Genomic DNA, 23,663 nt, shown 5'->3' with positions numbered 1-23,663 from the left:
CATAGGAATTACGATGTAATTACACTCTATCGATTAAACACGCCTAGGAAATTACAAATCTTTGTAATTACAAGAAAATGTAATTATTATCCTAGTCATTAGACTTAGAAGTGTCCTTAGGCGGGTTCGGGTCATTCCCAAACAAAATTTTAGGCCATTTGCTAGGCTAGACCCGACTCAAAAAATGGGCCTAAAATTTTACTCAAACTTGGCCTCTAATAAAAATACTAAAATACGGGCCCGGCCGACCCACTCGTATTTATTTTTTATATTATTTTATATATATATATATATATATATATATATATATATATATATATTTAAAATATAATACATCAAAATACTAAAAATATTAAAATAAATGTTTCCTAGAAATTGAAAATAAATTTTAAGAAAATATGTATACTTAAATAACATTAAGATAGGTGCAACTTAACAAACAAATACCTCTAAAATTATAACAAAATTAATAATAAAACAAGAGTTATACAATATCCAAATAATAACAATAAAATAGTAGCAACATAATTGTGAAATGATAGCAAAATAATGAAAAAAAGAGAGAGAAGAAAATAGCAACAAAATAATAATAATAATAAAAGATAAATAAAATGTAGTTTTTTTTTGGCATATTCAGGTTGGGCCTGGCCGAGCTTGGGCCAAAAAATCCTTACCTAAGGTCCAGTCTGTTTTTTAAACAGACTTTCTTTTTTTTTTTTGAGCCTATTTTTCGAACTTATATTTTCACCCAAACCCTCTCACTTTTTATGCAAACCTTCGAGCCAAATAGCCCAACATATTAAGATGTCTAATTAAATTTTCATTTAATTACTTTCTTCTATCCAATGAGATCCTAAATAATTTTTATGTACAACCACCTTACAACCTCACAATTATATAATTGTTCACTCTCACTTAAGACATTCTTACTCTACTAGAAAATAAACACTCAATTGAGACCGGCCCATTTAGTTCAACTAGTACTACACTCGATAGGGTTTAAAGAATCGTAAATACGTGCATAAATTCTTTTAAATATACTTAAAATTTCATAACTCTCTTTTAAATATACATTTAGAAAGAAAAAACTAAAAATATATTGTTTCAACCAGATCTAATATAGAATTTAAGCAACATGCAAGTAAATGCACAAATTAATCATTTTAAGAATTAAAATAAAATAGAAATAATTAATATAATTAAAATCATTGTTTATCATGTTACATATAATTTTTTAAATTGATTGGTGAGTTGTCATGTAAATCAATTATTTTAAATACAATAATCAGATAATAGGATGTATAAATAAAATGATTAGATAATAAAATAATATTTTAAATTATCTTTACGAGTTAGCATGTTTACTTACTCTTTAAATACATTATCCTAAAACATTTGAATCTGCCAAAATAGAAAACTACCCTTGAGTTAACATACGCATTATTTTAAAATATATAATCACTTATTTTTAACTTTATAAAAATAATTATTTTAATTTCTTATTTAAATTTTAGTCTTTTTTAGTTATTGAACTTTCATTTTCTTTTTCAAATTACCTCAAAACATTTGTTAATTTTATTGACTGACATATACATAGATTTCCACGTAGATGACATATTAATATTTAATTAAAATTTAAACAAAATTAATTAAATACTGACGTATTATTCACATGTATGTCACATTAATTTTTCTATTTATTTTGAGGTGATTTGACAAAAAAATAAATTTAAGAATTAAAAAGATTAAAATTAAATGAAATGTTAAAATAATATTTTTATAAAGTTAAAAAGGTCAAACAAGTCAATATATCTTTAAAAATAATAATAATAATAATAAACAAATAATTTTAAAATTTGTTTTCAAGTGTATTAAAACTCAAAAAATACCATATAAATCTTAAATATAATATAAATCAATCTCTAAAATACCATATAAAAAAGCATTGAATGAGCTTGGCATGTGATGACAAAAAGGAGGTTGCCAGGTGTCTAGGAAAGGAGGTAGACATGTGCCAGACTGATAATCCATAAGATTAATTTTAATAGATATAATAATAATTTCTCCTTCAAAAAAAAAAATTAAATAAATAAACGATAGCTGGTCTAATTAGCCACTTCTCTCAATAATTGGCAGACTTCTACTTTTTTTTCATTTTCTCAAATCTTATCATTATTCGGCAAAAACACCCAAAGAAGGCGAAAACAAAGTGAATCTATTTATCTCCTAAATTCAGGCTTATTTGCCACACCAATCCTCTCTAGATTTGAAGTCATAGATCATCGTGAATGGGCTTTCGTTTCCATAACTTTGCTTCTTTGCTTCTTCTTCCTCATCTTCAATGGCTCCAACTCTTTGCTTTCTTCTGATCCTTTATAGATTACCTATCACCGGCATTCACCTCCTCCTTATCTTCCTCCATTCTCTCTTATAACTCTTCCTTCTCACCGGTTTTCCCGGTTTCAACATAAACCCTGATCTTTCTTTCTTTTCGAAGGTGAATCAAGGGGAAAAAAACACTCAGATCTTTGATTTAGAAACAAGGTATCTTATATTGTAAATTGAACTTATGTAAGTTTTGTAGGAAACCCAGTCTTCTTGTTGTTGTGTTTGGTTGGCTAGAGAAAGTAGGAAAGCAAAGGAAAATATTCAACTTTAAATTGATTAAGCCAAACCGGTATTTAAAAATAGAAACAACCTTTACTGAAACAGGATGAATGATTCAGGTCTTAATGATGATTTTTTTTCTTTGTTTTTATATATTTTATTTTCTTCAGTTTTCTCGGTAAACAAACGGAAAATTTAAGGAATGGCATCGGTGCTGTTGTACCATGTAGTGGGGGATCTGACGGTGGGGAAGCCTGAGTTGGTTGAATTCTGCGATGTAGAGACAGTAGAATCAGCTATAAGAGCAATAGGAGAATCAACTGAGTGTGGGATACCGGTTTGGAAGAGAAGTTTTCATGTGGGAATGATTGAAAACAATGAAATGAGACAACAGAGGTTTGTTGGTATTTTAACTTCACTTGATATCATTTCCTTTTTAGCTAAATCTCAGTGTTTGGAAGATCAGGACAAAGCTATGAAAACACAAGTTTCTGATGTTGTTGTCCCTAATAATACTCTCTTGAAGATTGTTGATCCTGGCACCAGGTTAGTTCATTGCTGCTTATGTTTAATCGCTTGCTCTTCTTTTTTCTTTCAGCTTAAAAATGTTGGAATTTTTACTATTTCAGAGAATTGACCTATGACCTTAACCTCATAGGAATGCGATCATGACTTGAAATTTATGTTGGAGTGGTTTCTTATTATTTCTAGTGGAAGGAGATATTTTTCTTGAGTTCCGATTCTTGTTTTTGAGCGTTGATTGTATGGATCTTCTCTCTGTTAAGGGGATATGTGATGTGCCTTTCTTTGGTTTGGTTTGCATCTTGGTCCTTAGAATCATGTACTGCATGTGTCTGTTCATATGAGCTTTACACGATTTGCTTCCAAGGGATTTTGTTACATGTCGACTAAAATAGTTATATCTATGAGGGGTTTTAACACTTGCTCCTTGACCCTAACCTGCAGTGTCTGAGTGCTAGACAATAAAAGCACCTCAGACCCGTTCGGGTGAAGAGCATGCTGGTGCGCTTAGGCACGCATCTTAAGGTGAACAAGGTAGAAAAGCCAGTTTGATTGAACTTTTCTGTAACTCTTTTATTTCTTTTTTTTTTTTTACTGACTATACCTTTATTAGTAATTAGTAAACAATGATAATATCAAACTCTCTACTTTTCAGTATTTGAGTATTCAACAATTGACATGGATATTGGCCCCTAAAAAGAAAATTTTGCATGTTTTGTTGAATAAATTGGATTACTTTTAGAGTTTATTATCTTAAATTTGCAGCTTAAGCTTATTTCATATATATATATATATATAGGCATATGCACGTACAAATATTACATTTTACTTAACATGGGCGAGTGCTTTTTCTGCACCTTGCATCATAGGCAATATAAGGGTTCTATTGCCTAACGCCTAAGGTGCATCTTGTGCCCTTGACAACACTGATATCTTTATATTTGAGAAAATTTTTCTGAGAAAATATGATTTTGTCCACCCTTGCCTCCGCTCCCATTCTGTTATCTTATTTGTGAAGCTCATTGTTTTCCTTTATGTTTAAGCATATTTACGCGCGCTTCGAATATATTTATTGTTCACTACATAAAATGTTGTTTATGTTAGATTTTTTATGGGATAGGATAACAAAGAGTAAACCTTGAAGCTTGTTGTGCTTGTTGTGCTTGTGGTTTTGTGTGCCCAGCAATAGTTCTATATTTTCCCGTGTTGCTACAAAGCAGAGGTGAAGCCAGAAAATTGCTTTAGGGGGTCGGAAATGAACTATAATTTGGGGGGAGGGCTAAGTGTAATTTTACTATTATATTATTTCGTAATTTCACAAAACCTAAAGGTTCATTTGTGGATAAAAGAAAGTTCATTTTGGTTCTGCCTTTGATGTTCTCTAGCAGCGGTTTTAATTCTTTGTTGTTGGACTAGATTGATAGATGCACTCGAGATGATGAAGCAGGGTGTGAGGCGACTTCTTGTTCCAAAGAGCAAGGTATGGAAAGGCATGAGCAAGCGATTCTCAATTCTTTATAATGGGAAATGGCTCAAGAACATTGATAACTGTAGCGGCAACAACCTGATTGCTAATGCCAACCGCCCTTCCTCTTCATCTGCTGCCGCTTACATGCGTGACAAGTTTTGCTGTCTCTCAAGAGAAGACATGATCCGATTCCTCATCGGTTGCCTTGGTGCACTAGCTCCTCTTCCCCTCTCCTCTATTTCCTCACTCGGAGCTCTTAACCTAAGCTATAGCTCAATTGAAGCCTCCCTTCCAGCTGTAGAAGCAACTCAAAAACACCCCGGCGATCCCACTGCAGTTGCCGTTGTGGAGATCACACAAGATGGCCGCCATAAGATTTTAGGAGAAATCTCGGCCTCAAAACTATGGAAATGTGACTATTTAGCTGCAGCTTGGGCATTAGCCAACCTCTCAGCCGGACAATTTGTTATGGGGGCCGAGGATAATGTGAGTTCAAGATTGCTTCCTGATTTTTCGGTTAATTCAACAGTTGAAGATAATAAGGTAGCGAATGGTGGTGGGTCAGCAAGGGCAAGAAAATTCAGTAGTAGAAGCATCGGGTTCAATCCGGTGAGCCCGAGTTTTGGTATGGGGAGGACCATGTATAGGGGCAGAAGTGCACCCTTGACATGCAAAACTTCAAGTTCTTTAGCTGCAGTTATGGCTCAAATGCTATCCCATAGGGCAAACCATGTGTGGGTAACTGAGGATGATAATGACGATGTTCTGGTCGGCATGGTCGGTTATGCCGACATTTTGGTTGCAGTGACCAAGCAACCTGCTGCATTTATTCCCTCAACTCGATCCATCACGGAGCTTGCCTCCGAAATTCAAAGTTGAGTTCCCCTCCTTTTTCACCATTCTGGGTTGGAATATTGTACTGACAGCAGCAGGTGAGTCGTATGGAGCATGTTGATGAGAGGGATTGGGGCTTGAAAATGGTGCTTATAAAAATTCATATATGTGCTTTATGATCTTGTGACGCTCTTTTTATTGCTTGGTACCAAGTACATTGTTATTATATTATTGAACATTTTACTTTATTACCTCTTTCTTAAATTTAATATGAATAAGAATATCTATAATGATCTCTCTTTCTTAACATCAATTCCAGGAAAGAATATTATTTTTAAGAAAATAATCTTTTTATAAATAATTTTTTTACCATAAATATAAATTTTATTTTAACTGATAATTTTTTGATAAAAAGTAGAAATTAAATTTAAATAATAATAAATTCTTTAAAGAAAGTGATGATGTTGGGTGAAGATTTGTCATCTGCGGTTAGATATTATTGTGGTTCATATTAACGAAGAAAACTATTTTCATCTTATACTTTAATATGTTACATTTAAAGAGAAATGGAGAGATCCAGACCAGCAATGAAAATTTGTTTCTGTACAAATCAAATCAAATCGAAACAGTCAAATTGATTAGAATCCGAGCTTTGACAATAGAGTCGGTAGTGGGACAATGTGTTGTCTCTACGGCTATCCTTGAGCCAACAATGCATGAATGGGAAAACAACAACCCAGCTTGTCGGCTGAAGACGCCAATGGAGGAACATGTGCTACAGATGCTGGAACCCGTTCTTATGTTGTCGCTGCCCCCTCCACAATCTCACATCTATATATGTCTTCTATTTGGTAATTAATGGGTTTCTTTTCTTTTTTATTCTTTAAAAAAAAAAAAGCTTTGTTTTGCCGACTCCCGATAGTATTCATAGTATTTATTTCTTTAATTTGATTTTGAGTTGATTGCATGCATTTTTGTCCTTTTAGCTAGCACCATTGGTTTTCAATTCTTCGGAATCATGGGTTTCTTTTGTACCCGAAGAACTTTTCAGATTTTGCTTCGCATACCTTAAAAAAAAACCATTTTCAACGGCTAAATTGAGGGAAAATGTCTTATGAGATAATGTCGTTTTTTTTTTTAATATTTACGGGATTAAGTCAATTTTTTAAAACGTATTAAGTTGGACGTGTTTTTTCAACAACTATCCCACAACTAGTAAATTCCAACTATTACTTCCCTAACCCCCAACGGTAAAAGAAAATCTTTTAAATCCCTCAATTTCATTTTTTTCAATTTTCTTTTAGTTCTCTCTCAATTCTCTCTCAACTATCTTTCAATTCTCTCAACTTCTATTAAAATTGTCTTAAGGTTTTTTTATTTAATTTTGTATTAGGAAATTTAATCATTTTTTAAATTTTTAATGGTCAATTCTCTTATTCGTTTGGATGACAAACACATTTCGGCCTTCCAATTACAAATGGTACGAATATGTTTATATTATTTTCAATCTAATTTAATTTCATTATTAAGTTGTTATATTGAAATTTAAAATTTTGTATGGTTTTTTTTTTATAATTATGTGGAAGATTGGATTTTAGAGACATATATTCGCAATCTATCTACTCCTCCACCGGTTTTAATCGATTCATATTTGAGAGATGCAAGATTCTTTCACAAGGCCCGGATGCTTGCGAGTGTAATTGGACTCCACACTTGTCAGCACATTGGTGGAAAGATGGAGACCCGTAGGGGTGTGCAAAATTTAGGTAAAAACGAAAAAAATTCTGTTAACTGACCGAATTCGATTAATCGGTCGGTTAACCGAATTAATTCAGTTGGGGGTCGGTTAATAATTTTTTGAGTTTTCGGTTAACGGTTAATTCGGTTCGAAACCGGTCAGTTAACAGAAAAAATTTGGTTAACCGAAAAAATTAATAAATAAAATTATAATATATAAATAACCCACTATTCACTCAAACCCAATCCAATATAAACCCAAATACCCAATCTAATATATATTAACCCAAGTACCCAACCCAACCCAATCATAAAAGTTACAAATAATTTAATAAATAAAAATAAAAATCTAAATCTAAAACTAAAAATAAAAATAAAAAACATATAATTTTATACAAATAATTCGGTTAATTCGGTTAATTTGAGTAATTCGGTGAATTCGATTAATTCGGTTAATTTTATACTTTTTTAACCAAAAATTAAAAAACATATAATTTTCGGTTAATTCGATTAACCAACCGAATTAACCGAAAAATTTTCGGTTCGGTTAATTTTTTTGAAAAAATTTCGGTTCAGTTAACGGTTAAAAATTTTGAAAGGTCGGTTAATTCGGTTAATGTTATTTTGGGTCGGTTAACCGATTGAACACCCCTAGAGACCCGAGACACACAAATTCCATCTTTCATGCAGCAAGTGTACAATCACATTGGAGGACATGCACTTACATCTTAGGTTATAGCATGGATGGGCTGATAGTGACAGACTCAATTGTCGCTACTGATTGTAAAGTCGTATGCAACCAACTGTTAGTAAAGGTTCCGGACAGGATTTATGGTGCCCAGATAGACATGAATTGGTTGAAAAGAAATTTTGATGAGCCTGATGCAGAGTTGGGTCCACTTAAAAGGGAACAATTTGCTCAAGCATATATCCTTAGGATAACCAAGGGTCTTCTAATGTCCAACAAATCGCGAAATCTTATACATTTAAGGTGGTTACTACAATTGGTGGACTTAAAAGAAATGAGCCAACTTAATTGGGGATCAGCGATGTTGGCGATGTTGTACCAATAGATATGTTGGGCGATGCAACCATAGAAAATTAGAAACAATGGTTGCATGCTCCTACTACAACCATAGGTGTGGTACCAACTACCATTTTTACATCCTCGAGTTGACTACCCTTATATATTCCCACTTGTAACAGGACAAAATTCATTAGATAATATATTTACCATAATAAAAAATTTTAAATATTAAAATTTTGTATTAACGTATTATTTCAATAGGTGGAACCATGGGCCGACTTATGTGGAATTATCGGAGGAGCTTCAAGATATACGGCTCTCCTGTTAGATAAACGATCGGAAGTGGAGGTTAGTATTTCTAAAATTTTAATTATATAATATTGACGCAAGTATTTAAAAATTATCAATCAATATATAATTGAAATTATTATTTTGTACTATAGTTTGAATAGATGTCATACTCTGATCCGAGAATTTAAGCATGCACCCTACCCGAATTCTTGGTGAATCCCAACATCTAGTATGTAATAGTTTACGCTATGGTGGAGATGCACGAATCCAATCGAGTTAGGTGGCAATTCAGGTTTAGGCAAACGATTTTGCTACCACCCCAAGATATTGGAGACTTGCACAATATCCACTTGTGGGGGAGAATCGAGGAAGATTGAGCTAAATTTCACGTGCAATATATCAACATTAGGAAGCACAGGTATGACTTTTTACCTAATTGCGAACACATTATCGCTCATGAATTATCATACATGTCATGGTTTAGACACCATGGCAAGCCATTTCTACTATCAGTGGAGGCGAGGCGTAGACAACTTCATTCGAGGAGGCTACGACGGTCGCCTAGGACTCCAAGGTCTGGAGCAGGTGCCAAGGTGGGTCCATCATCAGCACCAATGCAACAAGAGGCATCGCCATCCGCACCACTTCCCGATTAGTATGGCTCGACTTATTCTGGTTCAGGTATTTTATTTGCACTACTTTCATTTCATGTTTCTACACCTTCTATAGGTATAGGGTTTTTTCACCGACTTTGTCCCCAACATATCACACTCTAGTGACTTTGACGTATTCGCTGACGATGATGTATCCACCGTCGACGACATTTCCACTTAATTTTACGCCACTAGTGTTTGGGACACCATACACTTATACGTCGCAGTGTTGCAAAAACCTCGAGCATCATTTTTCTACCAAGGTGGATCATCTTCGCAAGCACTTGTTCCTAGAACAGAGGAGAGACGATGACAACATAGAAGCACACTGAACTCAACAACGGATGAAGGAGATGAAGATGAACGCGAAGAAGAAATTCATCTGAGGCAAAAGGTTTGCATATTGTGAAAAATTTTCCTCACGCGAGAATCCTTCAAATATTCCGGGATTCCCGGATAATATTTTCAAAGCACGCGAGTAGGTTTTGCATATTTAGTCGTTCCCGTTGTCAACCTCCCTTTAACAATGTCTACCTCAAACATGAACACAATTAAGAATTCAATTGATTAATCAATTAATTGTACAATTTAATCAAATACAATTTTAATTAGAGAATGTGTACATAAAAGTAAATTTATAATATTCATACATAGACTGATTTATTTGGTCCTATTTTTTTTATTATAATGTTTATTTCAAATAGTTAATATTGTTAATTACTTTGATAAAAAAATTACTTGAATTTTTAAACAAAATACTATTCTAATAAAAAAAGTACTTTTGCATGATGTGTTGGAATAATTTTTTCTAAAATTCCACATTTGCTACCAAAATTATCTAATAAATTTATGTCCATTGGAATGTGTTTTGTTGCATGATCACCATATGAATATTTTAATAGAAAAATTAAATTATCAGTATAGCAAATTTAATAAAAAAACTTGGTGTTAAGAATTGGAGTTGAATTGGTAAATTCAAAAATTCGAGGGTTTTAACCCTCAAACACAAACATCATCAAAATGATCTAAACTCCAAACATTTGTCCTGTAAACCCTAAAAGCATGCCTCCAAAAAACCCTAAAACAAATACCTTAAAAGAAAAGGGTAAACATGACCTTAGGTCCTGATACATGTGGACTAACAAGCATAGTTCTCAAAGATAGGTATTAGTATCCAACAGGTATTAGTATCCAACAAGCATGTATCAAAACATGTTGCTTTACAATTGCATTTAATACCTTGAATTGATGCTCCAAATGGCTCCAGATCATCCACAACGACTATAAACAACTACAAATCACTTCCTTGATATAAAAACTCATCAAGAACACTTCAAGACTTGAGTGAGCAATATCAAAACAAAAAGTTTAAGAGAAAATATTTCATTTCTTCATTTTCTTCATTTCTCTTGTACATATTTTTTGAGAGCTTATTGTCGAATCTTTTTTTACTCTCATATCTTTGTATTTAGAGGTTCAATTTTCAAATTCACAACTATTAGAGGTTCATTGCTAGTTTATTTATCTTTTCTTTGTTGTAAAGAGTATAATTAAGGTTTTTGAGGTATAAAACCTTAAATGGATTATAAAAAGTTTCTAGTTGAACCACAAAAGTTAGAAAATTTTAGTTTGACAACAAAAACTAGGGGAGGAGGTTTTATCTCAACCTTTTAAAAATATAAAGATTGTAGATGTTATAATTTGTGCTAAAAATAATTGATTATAATAATCTTCTAAATTATTATTTTTTTATAAAGGGATAATATTTAGTACACTACTAGTGAAGTTTCTAGACCTAGGGATTGACAAATGTACTATAGAAGTAATAGTAAAAGGATTATTATTTGATATGTTAGAATAAAAAGTTGCCAAGTGTCCTTAATTGATAATTTTTTAAAAATATAGATTAAATAAATAATACACATGGTAATTTCTTAAATTTGTTTGTGGAATTAAAAACTCTTGTCACCATAAATCATAGTAAAAATATTTAAAAGAGAAATAATAATTTTAAGATTATTTACGAAATAAAAACTACACTTGACTGTTTACTAAATTTTCCTATTTTTTTTTTGTCATGAAAAAGGTAAAAGATTTTATAATGGAATGAATCCAGATTTTGAGTGTCAAATTTACTATACATATTTTTAAATTTTAAATTTTTTATACATTCAAAAATTGATAATAGAAGGACGCCATCAATTATTTGAGTACACTGCTATTTGTTTCTATCATGAAGGAAAAAGCATAATAAAATCTAAAATTTGGTATGATTGAGACGAGAGACTCCAATTTTGACTTGTGAAAAAAGTGGAAGCCAAAAAAGTAAAGTAAATGAGACTTATTTAATAATAAAAGATGTCGGGAAACTTGAAAGTCAAGGAAAACAAACCATAATTGCTTAATCAAAACCACATTAATCAAATTTTTTAAATTACAAAATAAAATAAAATTCGAATAATAAATATGACTAATGCTATTCGAATTTAAACTATTATATATGGATTCTTTCTTTTCTACATATTTGTATCCTTTTTTATTTTGTTTCATTCCCTAAATTAATATAAAATAATGGAGTTTCCTGACGCTTTTGTTTTGGGGTTTTTAAAAACATAAATAAATTAGAAAACAAGTATTTGACGATGGGAATTTTTTTGTGAAATCCTGGGTATATAAGTGAAGGATGTGTTGGGATAAGGATGAGAGGGTGATCCCATACAGGGCATACGTTACATCTAATCAGTAATCATGTCTCATATACTGCATGCTATCTGTTCTCAACCAATCATTATGTCACCAAATTTACATTAAAAATAGCTAATGCAGTTAATAGATTTGATAATTCATTGATACATTTGAATAACTCAAATTATTTAAACCTTCCTTGTTATTAAATCAAGCCTATAAATAGAAGCAATTTTTATTATATGATGCTAAAATGGCCAACTCATTTTGATTGTTACTTGTTTTAAGTAGCACATGGGCTGTTGCATCATGTCTAAATCCTCTCATCATATATACCTACACCTACTCACAAACAACTACACATTCTATTTGACATTTCATCATGGTTTTTGTCTTACTTTTATCCTTTTGTTTTTGAAAATTATGTTTAAATTTCAGAATTCACAAATCTTGACATCAAAGATATTTTGGTCAATAAAACATAAATAGCTTGTAGGAGAAAAGAAAAAGGATGCATTAAATAGAAACACATTAATATACAGCTCTAGAAATATTAACACCACCACCTCCATCTTTGAATAGTAGTTGCTAGAGCTTTGATATATATCCAGGTCCAGCCCTAGTACAAATTCAACTTCCACCCACCCCTAGTATTTTTGCTGCCTATACATACCTACATGCATTTATATCAATCCACATCTTTCCTCACTACCTTTTAAATCTCAGCTTCTTAGGCCATTCTACTCACAAAAACCCTAATTTTTCAAAGTTAATTGACATCTGAAAATATTAACTCAATTGCTACATGGAATTGAATCTGACTATTTGAGACCCTTTCCACTATCCTTTTACTATCCTTTTAAGTGAAGGCTACAAAATTCATCAAAATGTGGTAGGCACAACAAGCCAAACTACATAGTTCAATCAAGCAATTCACTTTCCCTTGAGCATCATCTCACCAACATCAAGAGTATTTTATTTATTTGTTTATTGACCTACTCTGACTAAAGATACTGTGGTAGATCAAGTGTGAAGCATAATTAAAGCAGCATCAAACATTACTTCAATTTTAATAATAAAAACAAATTGGTATTACATGGTTCCAAGTTGCATAATGGAATACACCCACTAATAAGTATATTAAACATGAATTAAAAAAAGGTAAACAAGATAACAGTAAAATAATGGACATCTTGAATCTTTGTCATGCCTTACTGAGCACTAACATTAATATATATAATAGCTTTAAATAAAATAAAAAAAAAGAAACCTTATAATAACACCCATTAGCTTCATAAACAAGGGTAATGTTTCCTAAATTATCCATATCATATGCCAGGCAATGTTACTACCTTGAAAAGAACAAAAATTATAGACAAAATTGCCAAAAAACCTTAACTGAGAAAACTCCCTATGAAACTTATAAACAAACAAATGAAAGAAAACAGATATTCTCTTTCTCCACTTTCAAACTTGCATCAGAATCAATATTTTTTTTAACTCCTAAATAAATAAAAAAAGAGAGAGTAAGAAAAATAGATAAAACAAAGGTTTAAACTAGAGATGGCATCCAAAGCAATTACAGGTTTTGGGAGTGAAAGAACAGAAACCAAAGGGTCTGTTTGGAATGTTGCAATTGATAGCATAGCAACAAGGAGAAGGTAAGCAAGCACCTTTAGCTCCACCACAGCATGTACAAACAGCACATATCTGGAAACTCCCCAACTTTCTTCTGCTTTCATTGAACAACATCATCTTCTCTTCCACCAATGGGAGCATTTCTGAAGACCCATTTACCTTCAAACAAACAAATCAACTATGAATCCACAAAAAAAAAAAGTTCAAAATCTTTGAGATGGAAAGGAAAAGAGATCTACGCATTCAAATGCAAGGTTTTTTGTAACTTACTTGGGCCATGCTTGTCGCTTCATTGTAATTGAAGACAAAAGCTGAAAAGAAGAGAAACAAGAGAAAAAGAGTGACCCCATAACCAGATTTCATGTTTGTAGAAGTGGGTTTTTTTTTTGGAACTGATTTGCTGAACTGATGATAGTGAAAAAGAAAAGCGAAAACCCCAAAAAAGTTAGTGAAATGGAATGGGTATTGATTCTTTTTTTCCTTTTGTTCTTGATTTTGTTATAAAAGAAAAAAAAAAAAAGGGAGTGACTACTTGCGGTATTTGTATTGGGTATAATTTTAATTTAATTTGGTGCAAATCATAAATGAAAAACGATTTATTATGAAACCACACACACCCCCAAATAAAAGAGTTTCTGGTGGTGCTAAATTGAGTGCATCTTAAATGGGATTTAGCTGGAGGAATGGGAAGCCTAAATTAATGGGAACCATGTTCCTTTTTCCCCTGTTTCTCTGTGGAAATTTTTTTACAGAAAATTTAGGTTTGGGTTAAATTTAATAATGTTCTGTATTTAAAATTTATTATATTATAATCTTTTTTAAGGTATCTATATTTATATTTTTTTTCTTTTTGAGAGAAACATCAAGCAATAATCAAAGAAAGAAAAGAACAAGGCAAGCTTAAGACTGAGAGGCAAATTACACCTCAAACCTACAGGCTTTTCCATACACACAAACCTAAGACTCTCTAACATCAATAATTGTAGAACCCAAATGGTCTAAATCTAAAGTAGAAAAAATAGATGTCCGTGAGTTCATTTTATACGAGAGATTCTAGAAGGTAGAGTTAAAGATTCAAAAAATTTCAATGACCAAAAATCTAATTGAAATGATGACTTAGGTTGTGATTGCGGTCAAATTCTAATTATGTTTGGATTTGATCAATATTAAAATTTGAAGGTTGAAATTTAAAGATATTTATCAAATGTTGCTTTGTAAGGAGATTGAAGATGCGAAAATTTGCTAAGGTAGAAATTTGTTGAAATAGCGCAATCTTATATATACAAAATAAAAGGTTCTCGAGAGTTTGTATTACGATAAATAGGGATATAATAAATATATTTATTTTATGATGATTGGGATATAATAAGGGGTAAATTATACTAATAGTTACTCAATTTTGGGTAGCTAACAAAAAGGTCATTTAAGTTTCATTTCAGTCACTCAACTTTAGAAAAAAAAGCAATCACTAACGTTATCAAAAAGTGACAAATCAGTCACTTATTAACATTTTTCGTTACTGTCTTAACGGGACTGCTAATGTGGCAAATTAACTAGCTGATGTGGCCAGTTAACTTGCCACGTTGGTGAAGCAGTGCAAGGGTCAAGGTTTGACACGGGTTTAGGGAAAAAATCTGAAGAGTTGGGTTGGTTTAGGGTAAAAAAAAAAAACATAAATTGATTGTGATTAAGGGGAGGAGGAAAAGAAAATTCGATTTGGGAAAAAATTAATAGGGATTTATGTTAGAAATCAATTCGGGAATCGATTAACAAGGTTGGTTTAGGGTTAAAAAATTGATTCAATAATCGATTAACAGGGTCTAGGGTTAGAAATTGATTGCCATTTTTTGTTTAGGGAGAAAAGAAGACAAAACGAGAAACCTATTAGTGTTTTTGGTTCTCAGCGAAAATGGTCAATAGAAGAGAAGTTGCTGTGACATCCACTGTAACGGGTAGTTTCTATATTTAGTCTTTGATTTTTTTGATTTAAGGTTAGTTCAATTTAGGGTTGTCTAGATTTAAATTTTGAAAAATGTTGCATCCTCATGGGGTTATTTCGATTTAGTTTTTGATTTTTTGGATTTATGGTTATTTTGATTTTGGTTTCATTTGTTATTAACAAGCATTAAAAAAGATTTTGATTTCATTTGTTATTCACATAAGGTTTAGGGTCTGTTTATTAAAGTGAATGGCAGATATTGCATATAGTATGCCATGTGCATGATGTTGTGTATGTCATGTTTATTGTTTGTATCAAACTGAATGGCAGATACTGTGTATAGTATGCCATGTTTATTATTTGCATCAGACAATATCAAGTTTGGTTATTGTTTGGTTATTAAGAGACAAATTTGTTCCTAGTTTCAAATATCAATTGGATTAAATTTGTTCTTTAGCTTCTATATTATACTGGTTATTGTCTGTCATATGCATGATAGAAATGGTTTTGTTTGTATTAAATTATTTTTGTATTGGTTATTGTTTGTCATGTTGTATTAAATTGTTTGGTCATTGCCTATGTTGTATTAAATTGTTTGGTTGTTGTCTGCCTTTATTGACTATAAAATTTGTTTGGCAGGTTTAATTGATGATAATTTTAATAAGAGTGAAGAAGAAATATATGATTTCTATGTGTCTGTTAATGATGTTTATTATAGTGATGTGTATAATAGGATAAGGGTTAATCTAGATGGTTCAAATATGAATGATATAGAAGTAGGGGAACTGTGTGATAGTGACGATTTTGAGAGGTTAGATAGTGCACATGAATCTGACTTAGATGGCCAAAATTGGCCTGAGTTCAACCTAGACAATGACATGAGTAATTGTAAACTTTAGGTTTAAATGTTATTTAAGTCTAAAGACAGTCTAAAAGAAGCTGAGAAGCAGTATGGTAGGTTGAATAGTTATTCTATTAAGTTCCACAAAAATGATCTAAAGAGGTTAAATGTAGTCTGCAGTGAAAAATATTATTGGTTCATATAAGCCTCTAGACTAAACCCTAATGACCCTACTGACTAGACTTGGCAAATTGAGAGTTCAAACCCTAACCATATTTACTCTAAAGTCTATAAAAATAATCATGTAACCTCAGCTTGGATAGGTCAACATTATAAAGAAAAATTCATTGTTGATGTTGATTATTCTTTGACACCATTGCAACAATATGTCAAAAGAGATTTATTTTGCCTTGTCTCACTAACCAAATGTAGGAAGGCTAAACTTAGGCATTGGAATTAATTGAAAGAGCTCATAAGGCTTAGTATGAGAAGACTTGTGAGTATTTGTTGGAGGTTAGGACCCAAAATGAGGGGACAACAACAATTTGTTATCTAGATAATAGTTTGTTTCAAATGATGCACTACAGGTGTAATAGCCTAATTTTCAGTGGTGTCGGAACAGTGATTCGAGATCACTAAATCCGACAAATGAGTAGGAAATATTATTAATTTAGTGAGTATAAGTTAAATGTGAAGTTAGGAAAAATTTTGAAATAGTGAATAGTGTACTAAAATAAATACTTAAAATAATTAGAATAAAAAACGAGGTATCGAGACCTCGGGAATTTAAAATCGAGCCATAAATATTTTTATAAATATTTATGGAGTGTTAATAAGTTAGTATTAAAGTTTCGTCAAGAAATTTTAAAGTTCTGATAGTTAATTGAACAAAAAGGACTAAATTGTATCAAATGTAAAATTGTGGGAAATGATTAAATAGCTTAAATGATAAAAGAAAGAGGGTTTAAAAGGGAAATAGACCCAAAGTATATTTGGGCTGGACGGCAAGAGCATGAAATAAGCAAGAAAATAAGGAGAATTAAGGGTAAAGTTGGAAAATTGCAAAATTTACTTAATAAAGCTAGGACTAAAGTGGAATTATCTAGATTTCTCTTTATTTTTCTGCATTCTCATCGGAAAAAACGCCATGGAAGAGTTCCCTTAAGCTGGTTTTTCATATTTTTACTTCAAGTAAGTTCAATTCTTGATTATTTCTTGAAAGTTTTGTGTTTTTATGACTTTTACAACTAGGTCCACTTGTTGAATTCATTAGTTTTTGATTCTATGAAAGAAATTGAAAGTTGCTATGAATATATGCTGGAATTATATGATGATCTGGCATGGAATTAGAGCTTCAAATTGTTTATATGCTGATTTTTTTGAAAGAATTGAATAGAAAGTGAATGTTTGGGACCTAATTGTAAAAGAGTTTGAAGTTAGAGTTTTATGTGGAAATTATGACTTTCAATAGTTATGAAATAACTTATAATGTCTATGAAAAGTATTAATTGAGAAAATTATCTTAATTGAGGGGTTGAGTAAGAACTGAATTGTATGAATTGTGAAATTTGGGGCAAAATAGAAATCAACATTTTGCACTAAAACTATTTTGGACAGCAGCAGTAGTCTAACTTTGAAAAATCACCAAAAATTGTATAAATGGAATTAGAGGATGAATATAATATGAAATTAAATCATATTGAGTCTACTTTCTTATAGAAGAAATGATGTAAGCAATGGATTGTAAATCATGAGATATTATGAATTTTGTGAGACAAGGTCAGAATGATTTCGGGTTCCTCTGTTCTGATTTTGTAAAATCATAAAAAATTGGATAAAAATAATTATGGGATTACATTTATATTTTTAGAATCCTGAATGAGTCTATTTTCAATAGAAATAAGCGAGGACATCATTCGAATCCTGTACGAGAAGATAATTAATTTTTAGTGAAGAAGGGTCGGAACTGTCAGATAGCAGAACAGGGGAGATTTCAATGAATATACTGTATTAATTGGCCCAACCAAAAATTATGAAATTTTTATGGTAAGAATACATATGAGTCTAGTTTTTGGGAAAATTTATGGATCTTAATTTAGAGCTCTGTAGCTCAAGATAAAAATAATTTAGTGACTATGACACAGATGGGCAGCTTGAATATTCACATAAGTAGATAGTGAAAATTATGGATAATGTTACCTACAAGTGTGTTGTTTATACTAAGGATGTGGATGGAGAGGAGGAGGAGGAAAAATATACATATATATATATATGAATGACTCGTGTATAAATTGATCACATGCCCGATTATAATCGATAAGTGTTGAATTAGAAATGATATAATGATTTATTTGGAATATTTATTATGAAATTATGATTATCATTATGATACAAAAATTGAATTGTGAGTTTATATGGCTAAAATTTTAGTGATTATTTGTTAATTTTATGAATTTCATGATGTGTTATTTCATATGTATTGATGATAAAATCGTGAATAATGTAAAAGCATAAAAATTGAATAAATGATCAAATTGAGCATTTCAACTCAGTGACAAGATGAATTGAAGGAAAAAAACCATGGTTGGACCATGGCAACAAGTGATAAGTGATAGATTCGGCTACACTTGTCTGATCAAGGAAAAGTGAAAGTGATAAGTGATAGCTTCGGCTACACTTATCTGATCAAGGAAAAGTGAAAGTGATAAGTGATAGCTTCGGCTACACTTATCTGATCAATGACAAATGACAAGTGAAAAGTGGTAGCTTCAGCTACCTGATCAGTGAAAAGTGGTAGCTCCGGCTACCTGATCAGTGAAAAGTAGTAGTACCGGCTACCTAATCAGTGAATAGTGGTAGCTTCGGCTACAAGTGACAAGTGATTTCCGTACAATACCATATTTAGGATATGGCATCGGTGTGATATATGCTACTATATAATACCATATATGGGATATGGCATCAGTGAGATATGTGATTCGTGTAAGACCATAACCGGGCTATGGCACCGATATGTGATATGTGATTACGTGTAAGACCATAGCTGGGCTATGGCATTGATATATGAATATGTGTAAGACCATATCTGGGCTATGGCATCATTATGTGAAGATGTGTAAGACCATAGTTGAACTATGGCATCGAGAAAACGAAGTACTCAATTCCGTAAGATGTTCACTAATTTGAAGAAGTTTGGTAAGTATTACATGGAATTATGCGACATAAGGAAATACGAGTTGATGAGACATGAGCATAAAACTTGGTTGATGAATGAGTTCATTTGTGATTATATATTTCTACGCATTGAGTGTATTATCCGTATGAATTGGTATTCCAAATGAGTTAATGAGAAAACTTCTAGTATGAAATAATCTGAGTTCGAAATGAAATATCATGAAAATGTACTTGAAATACATTGGTATGTCTTGTATATGCTATTTGAATTCATAAATGTAGAAAGTAAATGTATGTGGAAATATGAGATGATGATATCTGTACATGGAATTTGTTGATGAATACGTACATCCAAATTTATATGATAGATTTTAGTGAACATTGAAATTGGGCTCAATAAGTGATTTGGAAATTTAAATCGTGATTGGTAGGAAGAGTTAATGAATTGCATATTTATGAATTGTTACACGTATTTGTCTAAAATACGAGGAAGTGGTGGTAATTGATACATGGAAATATGATACTATGATATATATAAAAACATGGAATATGTTTGATAAATGTGTTCATTCATAATTATGGAATTATGTACCTCATGTGTGCTATTTGCATAAAGATGATATTTCAAATACTTTGGTGAATAAAGCTTAAATATGAAATAGTATGAAATCGAAACAAATTGTAATGAAAATGTATTTAAATTATCTGTAAGTGTTTCGTGCTTCTCGATAATGCCTCGTACTCTATTCTGGCGACGGATACGGGTAGGGGGTGTTACAACAGGCATGAAAAGATGGCTACAGGTTGGTTGTAGGAGGATAATAGGTTTAATGGATATTTCTTGAAGGGCTATTTTCGTGGCTACCTACTAGAAGCTATTGGGATAGATGCAAATAATGAATCTATCATATTGCATATGCTGCTGTCGAAAGTGAAAGCTAAGAATCATGGCTCTAGTTCTTGGAGTTGTTCGCACTAAACTTGGAAATTGTGAGCTCATATCAGATATCTTTAATGTTTGACAAGCAAAAGGTAAAACTCTATTTGTCTACTTTGTTTTATGTTGTTTATATTTAAGGTTTATGGTATGTTAAAGAATTAAAACGTATTTATTCTATTTGCAGGGACTTTTAAAACCAATATATATGTTGTTTCATAATGCAGAAATAAGACACTATGTTAGACACCTACATGTCAATTTCAAGAAAGCTGGTTTTCGAACAAAGGAATTGAAAGATTTGCTTTGGAAAGTGATAAACCATAAAATTAACACATTTTAATCCCATACTTATCATTTTTTTAGTTGATTTATTACTTAGTTTAGTTAATTTGATACCCTTAATCATTTAAATTCATGTTTTATACTTAGGAAAGCATAGGGAAACAAAATGAGTAGAAAACGGGCCAAAAACGGACAAAACGGGCTAATTTAAAGATCCACACGACCAAGATCATTTCTACACAGGCTAAGCACACGGTCGTGTGATCCACATGGGCCAGCCACATGCCCATGTGGTAGCCCGTGTCGATATCGCTCCATATTTCCCAAACACGTAGAAAAATCAACTTTTAGGGTTTCTGAGCATTCTAAAGTCTATATAAACACACTAAAAGTAGACCTAAGAGGGGCACATAGAGTAGAAAGCAAAAATTACTTGAAGAAAGCCGTTGGGATCATCTCAGAAGCAGATCCACTTCAAGATTGAATTTCTCCATTTAAATCTCTCTCAAAGTTTATTTGGGTTTCTTGTTGTTTTTCTAAATTTAATAAGTTTTTCTTTTACATTATGAACTAAACTCCCTAAATACCTAGGGAGGATGAAACCTACGATGGATCTTATTATTTAATTACCTAAATTACACGATAAGTACTTGTTCTTGTTCTTAATTATGTGTTCTTAATCATTGCTTTAATATATTCAGGATATTAATCCAAGTTTGATATGTTATTCAGTGGAGCAAAAGTCCCTATTTAAGAGTAGATCTAGCATAATTGAGCGGAGTTGATTGCAATCCTAGAAATAGGATGACATAAATCTGCCGAATTAGAGTCAAACCTAATAGGGGAATCTAAAGATCGAGTAAATACGACGATAGGGGTCTTAATTAGAAAGAGATTTCAATTAATCAACCTAAAGTCAGTTGTTCTTAGTCTCGAAAGATATATTAACATAATTTAGGGATTTCTACGGATTAAGACAAGTCAATAAATGTTTGATTCAGAGTCAGAATAATAACTGAAGTCTAGGTGGATGCTTTCCTGGGTATTGTCTCTCTCATTGGTTTTCTTAAGTTTTTTCCCAATTCCATCTTTATCGCGTTCATAGTTGATTAGTTTAATTTTAGATTAAAACACCTCATTTAATTATTAGGCAAAATAATATAAAGATAGTTATTACTAGTACTTTTAGTCCTTGTGAATATAAAATTCTGAACTCACCATAGCTATACTATTATTCGATAAGTGCGCTTACCTTCGTCGAAATAGTAGTTAGTTTAGTTATTACTAGTACTTTTAGTCCTTGTGAATACAATATTCCAAACTCATCATAGCTATACTACTATTCGATAGGTACGCTTGCCTTTGTCGAAATATTAGTTAGTTTCATGACCCATCAAGTTTTTGGCGCCGTTGCTGGGGACTAAAATATTAGGAACATTTTTTTATTTTTATTTTTATTTTTATTTGTATTTTTATATTTTTTAATTTACTAACTTTTTCTCTTATTTGCTTCTAGCAAGTTCTTTTAGTTTATGACTAGAAGAAACCCGTCAAGACCTCTATTATTTGATAGTGAAATTGAAAGCATAGCTCGTAGAAATCGTAGAGAAATAAAGTGGAGTCTACATATATAGAGGAAGGACAAGAGGACGATACCAATATTACCGAGGAGATGGCTGAAAATCAGAATATTTTACTACCTCTTGTGGTTGCCGCGAATCTTGTAAATCAGAATCCTGCTCCTCGTACTATGTACGACTATGCTAAGCCTAATTTAGCGGGGGCTAAATCGAGTATTGTGAGACCTGCTATTACTGCAAATAACTTCAAATTGAAGTTGAACATTATTCAGGTGATCTAACAGTTTATTCAGTTCGATGGTTTGCAAGATGAGGATCCAAATACTCATTTGGCTAACTTTCTAAAGTACTGTGATACTTTCAAAATTAATGGCGTTTCTGATGATTTCATTCACCTTTGGTTATTTCCCTTTTCATTGATGAATAAAGCTAAACAATGGTTGAACTCTCTACCACAAGGGTCCATTACTACATGGGAGTATATGACCGAAAAGTTTCTGTTGAAATACTTCCCGCCGGCTAAGACAGCAAAGTTGAGGAATGATATCTCTTCCTTTGTGCAAATAGACTTAGAGACCTTATATGATGCATGAGAGAGGTATAAGGATTTATTGAGAAGGTGCCCTCACTATGGGTTACCCTTATGGTTATAGGTTCAGACTTTCTACAATGGTTTGAACCCCTCAACTAGACAACTGATCGATGCAACCACTGGCGGTACCCTAAATAACAAAATACCTGAGGAGGCTTATGAGTTCATTGAAGAGGTGTCACTGAATAATTATCAGTAACAAGTCATGAGGACAAAGTCGACAAAAGCAGCTGGTGTTTTCAAGCTCGACGCGGTCACTATGTTGTCGAATCAGGTAGAATTTTTTAATAAAAAGATTGATGGTTTATATAGTTCTACGTAGGTACATCTGGTGATACAGTGCGATACAAGTGGAGGAGGGATGAATAATCTAGAATACCTAGCCTACAATCCTAACATAACAAATGAACAAGTCAACTATATGGGTAACAATTTTAGAGCTCAAAATAATCCCTATAGTAACACTTACAATGCAGGTTGGAAGAACCATCCCAACTTCTCTTGGGGTGGTCAAGGAAATCAGAGACCACAACCCCCTCCAGGCTTTCAACAACCACCTTACTAGTAGAAAAAGAAGCTAAACCTTGAGGAGATGTTGACGAAGTTTATCTCGGTGTCAGAAACACATTTTTAAAACACTGAAACAATGCTTAAAAATCAGCAAGCATTGATTCAAGGGCTTGAGAATCAAATAGGTCAGCTTGCTAAGCTGATCTCAAAAAGACCACAAGGTAGCTTGCCTAGCAACATCGAGACTAACCCAAGAGAACAACTCCATGCGATTACTGTTCGAGATGAAGAAGGGTTAGTTGAGTCTAAACCAGAACCAAGACAAGAAAGCATAGTAAGTAAA

The 23,663-nt window shown here is 32.1% G+C and overlaps 2 protein-coding genes and 1 non-coding gene across 3 annotated transcripts; 1 reads left to right on the top strand and 2 right to left on the bottom strand.

Annotated features, from left to right (window-relative positions):
- Window positions 1–2,080: 2,080 nt before the first annotated feature.
- Window positions 2,081–5,738, top strand: LOC108464166 (CBS domain-containing protein CBSX6). Its single transcript, XM_017764302.2, has 3 exons — window positions 2,081–2,544; window positions 2,778–3,153; window positions 4,546–5,738. Exons 2-3 carry the CDS (start codon window positions 2,810–2,812, stop codon window positions 5,474–5,476), a joined length of 1,275 nt encoding a protein of 424 aa, XP_017619791.1. The 5' UTR covers window positions 2,081–2,544; window positions 2,778–2,809; the 3' UTR covers window positions 5,477–5,738.
- Window positions 5,739–13,095: 7,357 nt separating this feature from the next.
- On the bottom strand, window positions 13,096–14,469 carry LOC108463008 (uncharacterized). The gene is made up of 2 exons (XM_017762939.2): window positions 13,733–14,469; window positions 13,096–13,621 (listed from the first exon to the last, which is right to left on the bottom strand). Exons 1-2 carry the CDS (start codon window positions 13,823–13,825, stop codon window positions 13,382–13,384), a joined length of 333 nt encoding a protein of 110 aa, XP_017618428.1. The 5' UTR covers window positions 13,826–14,469; the 3' UTR covers window positions 13,096–13,381.
- An 8,279-nt stretch (window positions 14,470–22,748) lies between these two features.
- Window positions 22,749–22,855, bottom strand: LOC128287410 (small nucleolar RNA R71). The gene has a single exon (XR_008278110.1). It is a non-coding gene; the product is annotated as a small nucleolar RNA R71 (small nucleolar RNA).
- Window positions 22,856–23,663: the final 808 nt, after the last annotated feature.

This window comes from Gossypium arboreum, chromosome 13 (assembly GCF_025698485.1).
Source record: "Gossypium arboreum isolate Shixiya-1 chromosome 13, ASM2569848v2, whole genome shotgun sequence".
Lineage (NCBI taxonomy): Eukaryota > Viridiplantae > Streptophyta > Magnoliopsida > Malvales > Malvaceae > Gossypium > Gossypium arboreum.
Note: the sequence above shows the minus strand (reverse complement) of the source record. Positions and strands in the feature narration are given on the sequence as shown.